Source organism: Mustelus asterias, chromosome 10, assembly GCF_964213995.1.
Source record: "Mustelus asterias chromosome 10, sMusAst1.hap1.1, whole genome shotgun sequence".
Lineage (NCBI taxonomy): Eukaryota > Metazoa > Chordata > Chondrichthyes > Carcharhiniformes > Triakidae > Mustelus > Mustelus asterias.
Window position 1 is genome coordinate 124,403,260 of NC_135810.1, and position 15,478 is coordinate 124,418,737.

Genomic DNA, 15,478 nt, shown 5'->3' on the forward strand with positions numbered 1-15,478 from the left:
GTCATGCTGGAGTAGTGTATGGGGATCTTTATTCTGCATCTGATTAATTAAACTGATCTTGGAATGCTTTGGTGTGTTTGAGCTTTTATTCTGGGCTACATACAGCTCTGCCATCTTTCTAAAAACACTTTTTAATGGTTTCTGTACACAGAATGTACTGCACACTAACAGACCATTCAACCAATTAGTTTATGTCAGTGTTTATGCTTCACACACACCTTTCACCCCTCTTCATCTCACCCAATCAACAAGGAGCAACTTTTTTACAGAGGGTGGTACGTGTGTGGAATGAGCTGCCGGAGGAAGTGGGTGAGGCAGGGACATTGACAACATTTCAAGGGCATTTGGACAGATACATGGATAGGAAAGGTTTAGAGGGATATGGGCCAAATGTCGGCAAATGGGGTTAGCTTAGATGGGCATTTTGGCCGGCATAGACAGGTTTGGGCCAAAGGGCCTGTCTCCATACCATTGATTCTATGCTAATCTTCATTCCTTTCTTCCTGTTTTACCTTTCTCCGTACTTATCCAGCTTTCCCTTTAATTCCTTTTATGCCATTCACAACTACTCCTATGGAAGTGAATTCCATATTATCACCACTTTCTTAATAGTACTGTTCAATATTTTTTTCTTTCTTGGAGGAAATTAAGGAACTTGCTGTTCTTAAAGCAAGGGATTAATAGATGGTAGGAGACATTAATAGTCCATGATAGAATAATCATGTACTGACTTGACTTTGAATGGGCAATCTTGATAAATCAAATGGAATTTTTTCACCTGGGACTTGCAGAATCTTTGGAGAGTTCAGACTGGTACTGAAAACAGGAGCTCTTCCTATCCAAACTCACACTACTGCCAGGCATTCTCTACACTAATCCAAATCACTACAGCAGATGCCAGCATAGGCACATAGCCACAACCAGAATACTTTCAAAGCTCAAGTTTAAAATACTATGGATACTGGAAATCTGAAACTTAAAATGGACAATTCTGGAAATACTCAGCAGGTCAGGCAGCATTTGTGGAGAAGGACACAGACTTGTGGGGGCGATTCTCCCAGTCCGTTGCACTGCTCCAGGTCGGGGAGATCAGGGTGGTCAAGGGGTGTGTGGGTAACTGGCCCGGAGATGTCTGGGAGGCCAGCAATCGTGGGGTGGGGGGGATCGGAGGGGCAGTGGTGGAGGGTTGCTATGCTGGCCAGTGATCAGGGGACTGGCAATGCGCATGTGCCGATCTCCGCTCTGACAGGTCGGTGTATGCACAGTGGCCCGCTCAGCGCTATGCTGCTGGCTACTCCAGTAGGAATAGGCCCCGGCCCTAGATTTTCAGTGTGAATCTCCCTGAGGCACTCTGCAGCACACAGTGTGGGAGATTCATTTTGAAAATTCCGCTTAAAAAAACCAGCGGGAGTTACTCTGTTTTTACGCAAATTCAGCACTTAGAATTTTTATTGGGAGAATCCCAGCCCTGATGTTTTGGGGCAATGACTTTTATCTGGAGTTCAACTTTGATAATTAGTTCTGTAATACTGCTTTTTTACAAATATCTAATTTCTTTTGATAAAGGCAGGAAGAATGGAGGGTGGGAAAACAGTTAGTAAAGTCAGTGAACTATTTGTGGACAGTGACCTGAATGCTTTTTTCTTCCAGCCATATGCAGTCAAACAGCTTCATGTTGCTGCTGGTGTGATGATTACTGCATCACATAATCCGAAACAAGACAATGGTTATAAGGTATGGTGCAGTGCTGATCAGTTCGCAAACTGCTTTGTGCATGATATGGGAGTGGTTGCATATATTTTATTTTGCACACCTTTAAAATACAGAAATAAAAGGTCAGAATTCAGATCTTGCTTCAGGTGGTTGATATAGTCCGGGGAAGAATTAGATAATATGATTTTAGTCCTGTTGACTAAGTGCATCTGAACAGATGTCGAGTCGAGCTGGCTTCCGCACGCAATTAGTTTTGCTGTCTCACTGCCTGAGATGAGCTTTTTGCATTACCCCCCACTCTAAACCCATCCAAGGAGGGAGAGAAAATTCAGGTTATGGGTACAGAGTAATGTTCTAGTGTACTTGACAATATTTCCATAGTTTTCAGTATTTTTCTGCTCTCATGCAGAAAGATGTCTTGGATTCAAGATTTTGGCCGGAATTCTCCTGTGACATATGCTCCACCACCACTGCCAGTGACAATGGAGAATTTGGCATTCAGCTAAATCTCCATTCATTGCAGCGGGACCAGAGAATTCCAGTCGCAGGCGAGGTTTAGAGAATTCTGGCCTTTGATGTTTTGCAGTCTGTGCTGTCCCTTTTTAAAAAAAATCAACCGCTCTCTTCTCTTTCCACCCTTGCAGCGTTTGTCGTCTTCTTACATTTTTATTCTTTTTGTTTCTCTTTCCTTCCAACCTGCCCACCCTTATTTTTCACTACATGTAATCTTCTATTCTTCTTTGGCCATTTTTGTTTGTATTTAACTTGTACTGCTTGATTCCATCAATTTTACCTGAATCTTTTTTAAATCCTGTTTTAACTCTTGTCTTGTGCATGCAAATGGAACAGTGGATTGTTTTTGGCATTTTGAATGACTGCATGTCTACAGTATGCACTTGTACATCTTCCTGTGGAAGCGGGCAGTGGTTTGACAATTCGAGAAGTGGATATGCTACAACATGAAATTTAATTTCAGTGATGGACTTGCTTTCCCAGATAATGTGGATGTTTGACACTATGGCATGTTTTCAAGTTATCTGTGCTGTTTACAATGACTCCTTGTTGAGGTGTATTTGCATCTTTCCAATTTCACAAAATACTTTCCATATTGGAATGGGGACAGATTGTATTAGAACATTGTAACAGTCAGTTACTTCTGAGGGAAGGAGAAAGAAGTGAATGAAAGAGGAAAACAGGAGCAAAATTTCAATTAAGAAAGATTTTAATTGGGTTCAATTACGACTCAAATGTTAGAGAAATAAAAAGATGAGGATGAGTTTTCTCTGTCTTAACTTTTCCCTGCCTGTTATCCTGCCAACCTGAAGATGACACTTGATCTTGTTTGAAATTCAATCATGGCAAATAGTTTTCCCCTCTCATTTTTTGCCAAAAGTGAGCATAAATAAAATGTGGTCATACCACAACCTAAACCAGGGTTTTTGCAACAATGGTCATTCAGATTTTGGGTTGCAGTCCACTTGTGATTCACCAGTTTTTCTTAATTGCTTCTTGGTGTTTTGGCTAAGATCAAGTGTAGTTTTGCTGTGCTGCAATTGGTTGAAGTCATGTGGTTACACTGAGGCTTCATTTGAAGCAATTTTTTAAAGCAGCATCGAGACCTTTTGGCTAAGATGCAAATGAGATCAAGCCTTGGAGGAGGTGCAATGCTTGCTCCAATCAGCTTGGATCATGGAGATCAAGCTCAAGGTAGGAAGCGGCCGGCCTGTCTTGTCAGCTTGGACCGGGAATGTCTCAATTGTTGAGACTTTGAATTGGACTTTGATTGGATTGGATTGGATATAAACAAAAAAAAAGTTTTTCTTAATGTCATTCCTGTAAAAGTAGGAATTTGTGTAGACGATGTTTGATTTTTAAATGGACCGTCTAATTTATTAAACTGTCTGAAATCTCTAAAATGATAATTAAGCTGGTATCAAAAGGCAACCTTTTTTTTGGATAAAAGCTTTTATAATTAGTTGTTGAAGTTTTCAATAATTATTCATCAGCAGGAAACCAAACTTTGGGTTTGATCTATGGTCTGAACCCACATCACTCGTGTCTTGTTCCGCCTTTATCAAAAGTGTGCTAAGAAAGTTGATGGGGCAGAAAAGAAATCAAAACTTTGTTAAATCAAGATTAATTTTGTGCCTTTTACTCTATGGACTCTGAATTTAAATTTAACAATGTAATGTTACTTCTGGTTAAATCTATCAGGTTTACTGGGAAAATGGAGCTCAGATTGGCTCTCCTCATGACAAGAAAATCTTGGAGAGTATTGAAGAAAGCTTGGAACCCTGGCAGGACTCATGGAATGTGAACTTGGCTGATATTAGTCCTTTGCGGCAGGACCCTCTGAATGAAGTCTGTGCACTCTACATGGAGGATCTGAAAAAGTTGTGCTTCCACAGGTTAGAGCTTTCATACTTTCTGCTTTGTATAGGGCACGTTTGCTAAACCAGGCAAAAAGAAACAAATTTATTGATGCATAATAATACAGTAATCCTCATCTTTTTATTTCTCTAACATTTGAGTCGTAATTGAACCCGATTAAAAATCTTTCTTATTTGAAATTTTGCTCCAGTTTTCCTCTTTCATTCACTTCTTTTTCCTTCCCTCAGAAGTAGCTGAATAATCTCATCAGCGATAGACAGCATGGTTTTGTACGAGGGAGGTCAAGCCTCACAAATTTGGTTGAGTTTTTTGAGGAGGTGACAAAAATGATTGACGAGGGAAGGGCCGTGGATGTCGTTTATATGGATTTTAGTAAAGCGTTTGACAAGGTCACTCATGGCAGGCCGGTGCAAAGGGATAAATCTCACGGGATAAAAGGTGAGCTAGCTAGATGGGTGGAGAACTGGCTTAGCCATAGAAGACAGAGGGTGGCAGTGGAGGGGTCTTTTTCCGGTTGGAGGTCTGTGACTAGTGGAGTTCCGCAGGGCTCTGTACTGGGACCTCTGCTGTTTGTGATATATATAAATGATTTGGAGGAAGACGTAGCTGGTGTGATCAGTAAGTTTGTGGACGACACGAAGATTGCTGGAGTTGCGGATAGTGATAAACATTGTCAGAGAATACAGCAGGATATAGATAGGCTGGAACATTGGGCGGAGAAATGGCAGATGGAATTTGATCCAGATAAATGCGAAGTGATGCATTTCGGTAGATCTAATGTAAGGGGGAGCTATACAATAAATGGTAGAACCATCAGGAGTATAGACACACAGAGGGACCTGGGTGTACAAGTCCACAGATCCTTAAAGGTGGCAGCACAGGTGGAGAGGGTGGTGAAGAAGGCATATGGCATGCTTGCCTTTATTGGACGGGGCATAGAATATAAAAGTTGGCATATGATGTTGCGGCTGTATAGAATGTTGGTTAGGCCACATTTGGAATACTGCGTCCAGTTCTGGTCGCCACACTACCAGAAGGACGTGGAGGCTTTGGAGAGAGTACAGAAAAGGTTTACCAGGATGTTGCCTGGTATGGAGGGTATTAGCTATGAGGAGAGATTGGGTAAACTGGGGATGTTCTCCCTGGATGGAGAATGAGGGGCGACCTAATAGAGGTGTATAAAATTATGAAGGGCATAGATAGGGTGAACAGTGGGAAGCTTTTTCCCAGGTCGGAGGTGACGAACACAAGGGGACACAGGTTCAAGGTGAGGGGGGCAAGGTTAACAGAGATGTCAGGGGGACGTATTTTACACAGAGGGCGGTGGGGGCCTGGAATGCACTGCCAAGCAAGGTGATTGAGGCGGACACGCTGGGATCGTTTAAGACTTATCTAGATAGCCACATGAACAGACTGGGAATAGAGGGATACAAATGAATGGTCTAGTTGGGCACATGAGTGGCGCAGGCTTCGAGGGCTGAAGGGCCTGTTCCTGTGCTGTATTGTTCTTTGTTCTTGACTGTTACAACGTTCAAGTCCACTGGTTTGATGGCCTTTCAGTACATCAGTCATGACACATTCTTGCCAGTGGCTGTGTGTCAGTAGGCCACTCATCATTCTTGGAGGGGCATCACATCAGAGCCCAATTCCTTTTCACCTGATATCTTGTGGACACGTTTTTCTGTCGTGTTCGTAGGATAGTGATCAGAAACAGGAAATATAGTCAGATATGTTTTCTTCCTCTTCAAAGCACAGAGGAAATGTAACACACCAACTACTTCATTTTCCTGTTCATTCACAGGATGTGGACATTGTTGACAAAGCTAGAATTTATTGTCCATCACTAATTAGAGAATATGGTGGTCACCTTCTGGAATAAAACCGAATGGTTTGCTTAGTCCAATTTTTCACCTATTTCATGATCTTACCAGCTCGTCCCGCCCATCGACTGACAGGACGTGAAGGTAAGATCGGCCCCGTAGAGTTTTAGAGCACATAAGGAGGCCCTTTGGCCCATTGTGTCTGTGCCGGCCATGAAGCACCTATCTATTATATCCCATTTTCCAGCACTTGGTCTGTAGCATTGTATGCTGTAGCATTTCAAATACTCATCTAACTGCTCCTTAAATGTTGTGAGGGTTCCCCCCTCTACCACTTGATTCTGGATGGCAGCTGCAATAATTTCATTTTTGATCTAAATGTTGCAACGTTCTGAATTTATTCCTGAAATGTTTGTCCTCTATTCCATTTTAAGTCTCCCTCCATTCCTGGTCAAGATGTCATGAACCAATGTGCAAGTGTTCTACTGATGCTATTCTTTCTGCTTGATTTTTATTTTCCCCTCTGGTCACCTCCCACAGCTTGAGATTGAGAACATTTTTGTGAATGGTCTATTTTTATTTATTCACTGCATCTCTATATTAAGCTAAGTGCTATATAATAGATTTAGAATGATCAAGAAAGCTATGTTTATTTGGAAATGCAAAAGGGAGGAACTTTTGGATATCCCAAAGCACTTCACAGTCAATGATTTTTTTTTAAGTGTTGCCACTGTTGTGGTGTTGAAAATGCAGCAGCCAAATTGTAAATTAATCTCACAAGCAGCATAGAACATAGAACAGTACAGCACAGAACAGGCCCTTCGGCCCATGATATTGTGCCGAGCTTTGTCTGAAACCCAGATCAAGCTATCCCACTCCCTATCATCCTGGTGTGCTCCATGTGCCTATCCAATAGCTTCTTAAATGTTCCTAAAGTTTCTGACTCCACTATCCCTGCAGGCAGTCCATTCCACACCCCAACCACTCTCTGCGTAAAGAACCTACCTCGGACATCCTTCCTATATCTCCCACCATGAACCCTATAGTTATGCCCCCTAGTTACCGCTCCATTCACCCGAGGAAATAGTCTTTGAACGTTCACTCTATCTATCCCCCTCATCATCTTATAAACCTCTATCAAGTCTCCTCTCAACCTCCTCCGCTCAAAAGAGAAAAGCCCAAGTTCCCTCAACCTTTCCTCATAAGACCTACCCTCCAAACCAGGCAGCATCCTGGTAAATCTCCTTTGCACTCTTTCCAGTGTCTCCACATCCTTCTTGTAGTGAGGTGACCAGAACTGCACACAATATTCCAAATGTGGTCTCACCAAGGTCCTGTACAGTTGCAGCATAACCCCACGGCTCTTAAACTCAAACCCCCTGTTAATGAACGCCAACACACTATAGGCCTTCTTCACGGCTCTATCCACTTGAGTGGCAACCTTCAGAGATCTATGGATATGAACCCCAAGATCTCTCTGTTCCTCCACATTCTTCAGAACCCTACCTTTGACCCTGTAATCCACATTTAAATTAGTCCTACCAAAATGAATCACCTCGCATTTGTCAGGGTTAAACTCCATTTGCCATTTTTCAGCCCAGCTCTGCATTCTATCTATGTCTCTTTGCAGCCTACAACAGCCCTCCACCTCATCCACTACTCCACCAATCTTGGTGTCATCAGCAAATTTACTGATCCACCCTTCAGCCCCCTCCTCCAAGTCATTTATAAAAATTACAAATAGCAGAGGACCAAGCACTGATCCCTGTGGCACCCCGCTGGTAACCGGTTTCCAGTCCGAAAATTTTCCATCCACCACCACCCTCTGTCTTCTGTTAGATAGCCAGTTACCTATCCAATCGGCCAGACTTCCCTCTATCCCACACATCCTTACTTTCTTCATAAGCCGACCGTGGGGCACTTTATCAAACGCCTTACTAAAATCCATGTATATGACATCAACTGCACTACCATCATCTACACACTTAGTTACCTCCTCAAAAAATTCTATCAAATTTGTGAGGCAAGACTTGCCCTTCACAAATCCGTGCTGACTATCCCGGATTAAGCTGCATCTTTCTAAATGGTCGTAAATCCTATCCCTAAGGACCTTTTCCATCAACTTACCGACCACCGAAGTAAGACTAACCGGCCTATAATTACCAGGGTCATTTCTATTCCCTTTCTCAAACAGAGGAACCACATTCGCCACTCTCCAGTCCTCTGACATCACCCCCGTGGACAGTGAAGACGCAAAGATCAATGCCAAAGGCTCTGCTATCTCATCCCTTGCCTCCCAAAGAATCCTAGGATATATTTCATCAGGCCCAGGGGACTTATCAACTTTCAGTTTATTCAAAATTGCTAGTACATCTTCCCTCTGAACATCTACTTCCTCCAGCCTGTCAGCCTGTGACACCATCTCTTCCTCAAAAAGATGGCCCCTCTCCTTGGTGAACACCGAAGAAAAGTATTCATTCATCACCTCTCCTATCTCCTCTGACTCCATGCACAAATTCCCACTGCCGTCCTTGACCGGCCCCAGCCTCACCCTGGTCATTCTTATATTCCTCACATAAGAGTAAAAAGCCTTGGGGTTTTCCTTGATCCGACCCACCAAGGACTTCTCATGCCCCCTCCTAGCTCTCCTAAGCCCCTTTTTCAGCTCATTTCTTGCTAACTTGTAACCCTCCATCGAGCCAACTGAACCTTGTTTTCTCAACCTAACATACGCTTCCTTCTTCCTCTTGACAAGCAGTGAGATCAATTACCTGATCTGTTTTTTGTGATGTTGGTTGATGGCTAAGTGTTGACTGGAACACTGAGGATACATCTCTGACTAACATTTCTCTGTTGAACATTTGGTGCGGCGCGGTGGCACAGCGGTTAGCACTGCTGCCTCATAGCACCACGGACCTGGGTTCGATTCCAATCTTGTGTGCAGAAATCTGCATGTTCTTCCCGTGTCTGCGTGAGTTTCCTCTGGGTGATCCAGTTTCCTCCCACAGTCCAAAGATGTGCAGGGTAGGTGGATTGGCCACGCTAAATTTTCCCTTAGTGTCCAAAGATGAGTAGGTTGGGAGAATTAGCAGGGTAAATGCGTGGGGTTATGAGGATAGGGCAGGTGATGGGCCTGGGGAAGATGGTTTGTTGGAGAGTTGGTGCAGACTCGATGGGCCAAATGGCCTCCTTCTGCACTCTAGGGATTCTATGATCTCACCCAATAGATACTACTTCAGCCAGTGCTGTGCACCCTCAGTATTGCACAAGGATGGCAGCCTTGATGGTAAGATTGTTATGAGTAGGCCAACACCCTATTAATTTTCAAGACTGGAAACTGTGACACTAGTGTGCCTTTAAGAAATGTATGTTTTTAAAATCATGTTCTCTGCAGTTAAACAACTTTGGGGGTTTTTTATTGTTGCTGAGCTGTTTGTTAAAAGTCCCTTTATTGCTGCTTCAATAGTTTAAATGGAGTCTTGGTTTATTTTTACTCTGGGCTGCAGGTACTTCCTGGGATTTTTTTATGGCCTTGCATTGTTAGGGGGAAGAATAATTGACAGGTCAGGTGACAGGAACTTTTTTGTTTTCAGTTTTGAGCTGCTGTTTTAGTTTAGGTGTTGGGACATCAGACTGAAAAGCAGTGCTTCTGTCTCTCCTTGGCATTGTGAATTCTGCTGGCTAGCTGGAAGCAGCTCTCCTGGCCTTCCTGGAGTGAAAGTTCTGCTGTTAGTGGTTTGCTAGTTAGTACCTAGAGCCACTCTCTCTCTCCCTGGTGTTTTGGGAAGCTGTTCTGACTTCAGGCTTGTTTGTGTGTGTATATCAAGAGGCTGCTGGAAGTTACAAAGCTGGGAAGTCAGAGTTTCAATTCTTCAACCAAGGGACTAAGTTCCAGCGTCACGTGAGTTTTTGTGCTGAACTTGTAGCAAGGGCTTTACTTATGGGATTTGTTTGGTTGGAATGATATTTAGTTGCTTTGGTTTGTGGTTGTTTTTTTCCTTGTTTGTAATTGGTAAAAGTTATTGCTTTATGTTAACGTATTCTTAAAAAGAACTTTGATCAAAGCTCCCTAGTGGATCAGTTGAATCATACCTGAAATGAAACATCTCATGCTTACCCCTAGCCAAATTCAAATTGCAAAACTTACGATCCAGGCGGACTTCATAAAACACTTTGGAGTTTCTGACCTGACTTATAACAAAACCTATGTTCATATAATGCTTTTCGCATTATTATGTCTATGCAACTAAGGAGGAATTGAAAGAACTACTAAATGTAAATGTTCAAGTTATATTACAAAGAATGGTTGCAGCACAGAAGGAAGCCATTTAGCCTGTTATATCTGTGCTGTCCTCTGAAGGTACAGTTTACCTAGTGCTGCACCCCTGCCTTTTTCCCCATAGCCCTGCAAATATTTCCTTTTCTGATAATCCAATTCCCTTTTGAAAGCCTCAATTCACCCTGTCTTCATACTCTCAGGCAGTGCACAAATAACTTGAAACTACCACCCACCCCTTCCTTGCCTAAAATTTCTTTCTTATCCAATTATCTAAGGCAGCAAGATAATCTGTATTTTAAACTTTTGTGAGCAAGTCAATAATATCCTGTTGATTCAACTCTGCAGTTCCTTTGTTACTGGACAAACTTCATAAAAATGCAGATAAATCCTTTATCTGTCTCTTCCTGAAAAGTCTTCATCCCTTCTGTTTGGATTACTTTATCAATTGAAGGCCTGTTTTGTGGTAGAAAATATTCCAAGCTTCAAAGATGGTGGAATGAAAAAACATAGAATATAGAAGCAGGAGTAGGCCATTCAGATCACCCAAATCAATACTGTGACTACAAGAGCAGGTCAGAAGCTATGAGTTCTGTGGCATACAACTCGCCTCCTGAGTCCCAAACGTTTGTCCCCTATCTACGAGATACAAGTCAGGCGTGTGATAGAATACTCTCCACTTGCCTGGATGAGTGCAGTTCCAACAACAATCAAGAAGCTTGACATCATCCAGGACAAAGCAGCCCCGCTTGATTGGCACCCCCCATCACCAGCTTCAACATTCACTCCCTCCGCCACTGACGCACAGTGGGAGCAGTGTGTACCATCTACAAGGTGCACTGCTGCAACTCGCCAATGCTGTTTTGACAGCACCTTCCAAACCCACGGCTTTGACCACCGAGAAGGAAAATGGTAGCAGACGCATGGGAACACCACCACCTGCAAGTTCCCCTTTGAGGCACATGCCATCCTGACATGGAACAATATCACTCTTCCTTCATTGTTGCTGGTTAAAATCTTGCAACTCCCTTCCTAACAGCACTGTGGGTGTAGCTACAGCGCAGGCGCTGCTGCAGTTCAAGAAGGCAGCTCGCCACCACTTCGAGGTCATGGGTATAAATGCAGGCCTATTCAGTGATGCCCACATCCACTGAAAGAATACTTTTTAAAAGAAAGTATGCCTCAGTACCTTAGGACTCCCTATGAGCAAATTTCACAAATCCCTTCTGTTTTTTTATATCTGTGTTTGGTTGAATTGCAACTGTATAGACTAATTTGAGATCAACGCTTCAGGCATTTTTGACAGTTGATTATTGCACCCTGCTCCATGTCCCATGAAATTGATGTCGCCTTGTTTGCTCACGAGTGAATAGTTATCTTAATCACATCCTTCTTTTCAATTCAACTGTCCCTCAGTGCTGTGACAAGTCTAGATAGTTAATATGGTTACTATCTTTCATTTACAAATGTGACATGATCTAAATATAGTGTGATATAATTATCAATTTTCAGGTTCATTAAATTAAACAAATCCATTTGTTCTGTTTTAAGACCTTGAGAAAAGCTTCTACATTGACTAATTTGCTTATGGCAGTGAGTTGCCAGTATATAGAAATCCCCAGCTATTAACATTGAGTCAGTGCCGTCAGGCAATGGTTCTACAGTCACTTATACAACTGTATTGCACCAAGTTATGTACTGAATGTTAGCATTGACCTCCGTACCTGTGTTAGAACATAGAACATAGAAAGCCAAAGCACAAACAGGCCCTTCGGCCCACAAGTTGCGCTGATCATATCCCTACCTCTAGGCCTATCTATAGCCCTCAATCCCATTAAATCCCATGTACTCATCCAGAAGTCTCTTAAAAGACCCCAACGAGTTTGCCTCCACCACCACCGACGTCAGCCGATTCCACTCACCCACCACCCTCTGAGTGAAAAACTTACCCCTGACATCTCCTCTGTACCTACCCCCCAGCACCTTAAACCTGTGTCCTCTCGTAGCAACCATTTCAGCCCTTGGAAATAGCCTCTGAGAGTCTACCCTATCCAGACCTCTCAACATCTTGTAAACCTCTATCAGGTCACCTCTCATCCTTCGTCTCTCCAGGGAGAAGAGACCAAGCTCCCTCAACCTATCCTCCTAAGGCATGCCCCCCAATCCAGGCAACATCCTTGTAAATCTCCTCTGCACCCTTTCAATGGCTTCAACATCTTTCCTGTAATGAGGTGACCAGAACTGCGCGCAGTACTCCAAGTGGGGTCTAACCAGGGTCCTATAAAGCTGCAGCATTATCTCCCGACTCCTAAACTCAATCCCTCGATTAATGAAGGCTAGTACGCCGTACGCCTTCTTGACCGCATCCTCTACCTGCGAGGCCGATTTAAGAGTCCTATGGACCCGGACCCCAAGGTCCTTCTGATCCTCTACACTGCTAAGAATGGTACCCTTCATATTATACTGCTGCTTCATCCCATTGGATCTGCCAAAATGGATCACTACACACTTATCCGGGTTGAAGTCCATCTGCCACTTCTCCGCCCAGTCTTGCATTCTATCTATGTCTCGCTGCAACTTCTGACATCCCTCCAAACTATCCACAACACCACCTACCTTGGTGTCGTCAGCAAACTTACCAACCCATCCCTCCACTTCCTCATCCAGGTCATTTATGAAAATGACAAACAGCAAGGGTCCCAGAACAGATCCCTGGGGCACTCCACTGGTCACTGACCTCCATGCGGAGAAGTGTGAGGTAATTCACTTTGGTAGGAATAACAGTTGTGTTGAGTATAGGGCTAACGGGAGGACTTTGAATAGTGTGGAGGAGCAGAGGGATCTAGGTGTATGTGTGCATAGATCCCTGAAAGTTGGGAATCAAGTAGATAAGGTTGTTAAGAAGGCATATGGTGTCTTGGCGTTTATTGGTAGGGGGATTGAATTTAGGAGTCGTAGCGTTATGTTGCAACTGTACACAACTCTGGTGCGGCCGCACTTGGAGTACTGTGTGCAGTTCTGGTCCCCACATTACAGGAAGGATGTGGAGGCTTTGGAGAGGGTGCAGAGGAGGTTTACCAGGATGTTGCCTGGTATGGAGGGGAGATCCTATGAGGAGAGGCTGAGGGATTTGGGATTGTTTTCGCTGGAAAGGCGGCGGCTAAGAGGGGATCTTATTGAAACATATAAGATGATTAGAGGTTTAGATAGGGTGGATAGTGATAGCCTTTTTCCTCTGATGGAGAAATCCAGCACGAGGGGGCATGGCTTTAAATTGAGGGGGGGTAGTTATAGAACCGATGTCAGGGGTAGGTTCTTTACCCAGAGGGTGGTGAGGGATTGGAATGCCCTGCCAGCATCAGTAGTAAATGCGCCTAGTTTGGGGGCGTTTAAGAGATCCGTAGATAGGTTCATGGACGAAAAGAAATTGGTTTAGGTTGGAGGGTCACAGTTTTTTGTTTTTTTTTTAACTGGTCGGTGCAACATCGTGGGCCGAAGGGCCTGTTCTGCGCTGTAATGTTCTATGTTCTATGTTCTATGCAGAGAAAGACCCCTCCACAGCCACTCTCTGCCTTCTGCAGGCAAGCCAGTTCTGGATCCACAAGGCAACAGCCCCTTGGATCCCATGCCCTCTCACTTTCTCAAGAAGTCTTGCATGGGGGACCTTATCGAACGCCTTGCTGAAGTCCATATAGACCACATCCACCGCTCTTCCTTCGTCAATGTGTTTGGTCACATTTTCAAAGAACTCAACCAGGCTCGTAAGGCACGACCTGCCCTTGACAAAGCCGTGCTGACTACTTTTGATCATACTAAACTTCTCTAGATGATCATAAATCCTGTCTCTCAGGATCCTCTCCATCAACTTACCAACCACTGAGGTTAGACTCACCGGTCGGTAATTTCCCGGGCTGTCCCTGTTCCCTTTCTTGAATATAGGGACCACATCTGCAATCCTCCAATCCTCCGGAACCTCTCCAGTCTCCATCGACGATGCAAAGATCATCGCCAAAGGCTCCGCAATCTCCTCCCTCGCCTCCCACAGTAACCTGGAGTACATCCCATCCGGTCCCGGCGACTTACCAACCTTGATGCCATTCAATAGTTCCAACACATCCTCTTTCTTTATGTCCACATGCTCGATCCTTTCTGTCCACCGCAAACCAGCAGTACAACCACCCAGATCCCTTTCCACCGTGAATACCGAGGTAAAGTATTCATTAAGCAGCTCCGCCATTTCTAACGGTTCCGCACAAACTTTTCCCCCTTCACCTTTTAAGGGTCCTATGCCTTCACATCTCATCCTTTTACTCTTGACATATTTGTAGAAAGCCTTGGGATTCTCCTTAATCTTACCCGCCAAGGTCTTCTCATGACCCCTTCTCGCTCTCCTAATTTCCTTCTTAAACTCCTTCCTACATCCCGTATACTCCTCTAAATCCTTAACACCTCCTAGCTCTCTGAACCTTCTGTACGCCTCTCTTTTCTTATTCACCAGGTTCATCACAACCTTCGTGCACCACGGTTCCCGTACCCTACCAACACCCCCCTGTCTCATCGGAACGTTGTCATGCAGAGCTCCAGACAAACATTCCTTGAAAATCCTCCACTTTCCTTCGGTACTTTTCCCCAAGAATGCCTCCTTCCAATTTACCCGTCTAATTTCCTACCTGATGACACTGTATTTCCCTTTACTCCAGAGAAACACTTTCCTAGCCTGCCTGATCCTATCTCTTTCCAATGCTATCGTGAAGGAGATAGAATTATGATCGCTATCCCAAGATGCTCACCCACCGAGAGATCCTCCACCTGTCCAGGTTCATTAGCCAGCACCAGATCAAGTACAGCCCCTCCTCTAGTAGGCTTATCCACATACTGTGTCAGGAAACTCTCCTGGACACACCTAACAAACGCCTCTCCACCCAAACCCCTAGCCCTAGGGATATTCCAATCTATGTTTGGGAAATTAAAATCTCCCATCACGACAACTCTGTTATTCCTACATCTCTCCAGGATCTGTTTCCCCATCTGCTCCTCAACATCTCTGTTACTATTGGGCGGCCTATAGAAAACACCCAGCAACGTTACCGACCCCTTCCTGTTCCTAACCTCCACCCACAGAGACTCCGTAGTCAATCCCTCCACGGCGTCCACCTTCTCTACAGCCGTGACACTATCCCTGATCAACAGTGCCACTCCCCCCCCCCCCCCCCCTCTCTTGCCTCCCTCCCTGTCCTTCCTGAAACATCTAAAACCCGGCACCTGAAGCACCCAGTCC

The 15,478-nt window shown here is 44.2% G+C and overlaps 2 protein-coding genes across 3 annotated transcripts in view; one reads left to right on the forward strand and one right to left on the reverse strand.

The window, feature by feature from the left end:
* Positions 1–15,478, reverse strand: part of LOC144499965 (interleukin-1 receptor type 2-like) — a 1,647,203-nt gene that overhangs the window by 324,351 nt on the left and 1,307,374 nt on the right. The window lies entirely within an intron of this gene.
* pgm2l1 (phosphoglucomutase 2-like 1) overlaps positions 1–15,478 on the forward strand; it is a 76,605-nt gene that overhangs the window by 50,079 nt on the left and 11,048 nt on the right. The window contains exons 5-6 of one of the 2 annotated variants that reach the window (XM_078222624.1): positions 1,651–1,734; positions 3,928–4,121. In XM_078222624.1, coding sequence (XP_078078750.1) covers positions 1,651–1,734; positions 3,928–4,121 — 278 coding nt within the window. Of the gene's footprint in view, positions 1–1,650; positions 1,735–3,927; positions 4,170–15,478 lie in introns of those variants that run through there. The other variant, XM_078222623.1, reaches the window with a different exon arrangement.